The sequence below is a fragment of the Fonsecaea multimorphosa genome (assembly GCF_000836435.1).
Source record: "Fonsecaea multimorphosa CBS 102226 unplaced genomic scaffold supercont1.51, whole genome shotgun sequence".
In the NCBI taxonomy this organism is placed as follows: domain Eukaryota; kingdom Fungi; phylum Ascomycota; class Eurotiomycetes; order Chaetothyriales; family Herpotrichiellaceae; genus Fonsecaea; species Fonsecaea multimorphosa.
Genome location: NW_015971685.1, coordinates 1 through 1,145, shown reverse-complemented (window position 1 = coordinate 1,145; position 1,145 = coordinate 1). Strand labels below are relative to the sequence as shown.

At 56.3% G+C, this 1,145-nt stretch overlaps 1 protein-coding gene across 1 annotated transcript; it reads right to left on the bottom strand.

Annotated features, from left to right (window-relative positions):
- Positions 1-534: 534 nt before the first annotated feature.
- Z520_12239 (uncharacterized protein) lies at positions 535-1,065 on the bottom strand (the record flags this gene model as incomplete). The annotated part of the gene is made up of 1 exon (XM_016782726.1): positions 535-1,065. A coding segment is annotated over one exon (531 nt), but the record flags the coding sequence as incomplete, so codon positions are not given.
- Positions 1,066-1,145: the final 80 nt, after the last annotated feature.

The following is a 1,145-nucleotide window of genomic DNA, read 5'->3' as shown; positions in this document are numbered from 1 at the left end:
AGCAAGCAGGAGCAAGCAGGAGCAAGCAGGAGCAAGCAGGAGCAAGTGAATTAATTGTCAATGTGACGAGGTAATACCTACCTAGGTAGGTAGTCCTCACAACATTCGATGACTGTAAGAGCTGGTTATATTGTTCTGGTTATAGAGCCATATGGTGACCATCCTTTGGATTCATTAAGAGCATAAACGCAAGAGACAAGGAACATACCCCAACGTCAGGACCTTTTCCGCCGCCCGCCGCCCGCCGCCCGCCGCCCGCCGCCCGCCGCCCGCCGCCCGCCGCCCGCCGCCCTTTGTTTGATCTTCCTTGATAGCAATTTGCGCAGCCTGTGGGTGAGGCTCCCCTGACAACATGGCGCTCCCTCAGTTCCCAAGGCATTGCTGCGCCATTTCCTATACCCGATCAGAGCCCCCGTATCTCTTGAACTTCCCAATGCTGTGCCGTGCCCAGCCGTCAGCGACGTCAAGACGCGGGCGACGATAATGACGATAGTGAGGACTTTGAAGGCGTTGGTAGATCTTGATCCGGACAGTCTACCAGTAGCCACTTTCCAGGCCATTAAAACAATAGCGTTTTGGTGGCGGGCTGTCATACTCATCTCTTTTGCGTCTCAAACACGCTGTCGCTTCTGGGTCTGACTCATCGTCAGAGTCCATTTCCTCGTCGGTGACATCGTCCTGATTCTGCATCGGTGCGGCAAGTTCTGTCCCGGTGCCTTGTTCCTCCTCACCAGCCTTATCCACGGGCCTTTGCTCCTGGTCCTGCTCCTGGATCTGCTCTTGGATCTGCTCTTGGACCTGCTCCTCCCCACCAGCCCTATCAACGGGCCTTTGCTCCTGGTCTTGCTCCTGGTCTTGCTCGTGGTCTTGCTCCTGGACTCGCTCCTGGACTTGCTCCTGGACTTGCTCGTGGACTCGCTCGTGGACTCGCTCCTGGACTTGCTCCTGGACTTGCTCCTGGACTTGTTCTTGGACTTGCTCCTGGTCCTGGTCCTGGTCCTGGCCCTGGCCCTGGCCCTGGAGTTGCTCCTGGAGTTGCTCCTGGTCTTGCCCCTTGTCTTTCCCCTTGTCTTTCCCCTTGTCTTTCCCCTTGTCTTTCCCCTTGTCTTTCCCCTTGTCTTTCCCCTTGTCTTTCCCCTTGTCTT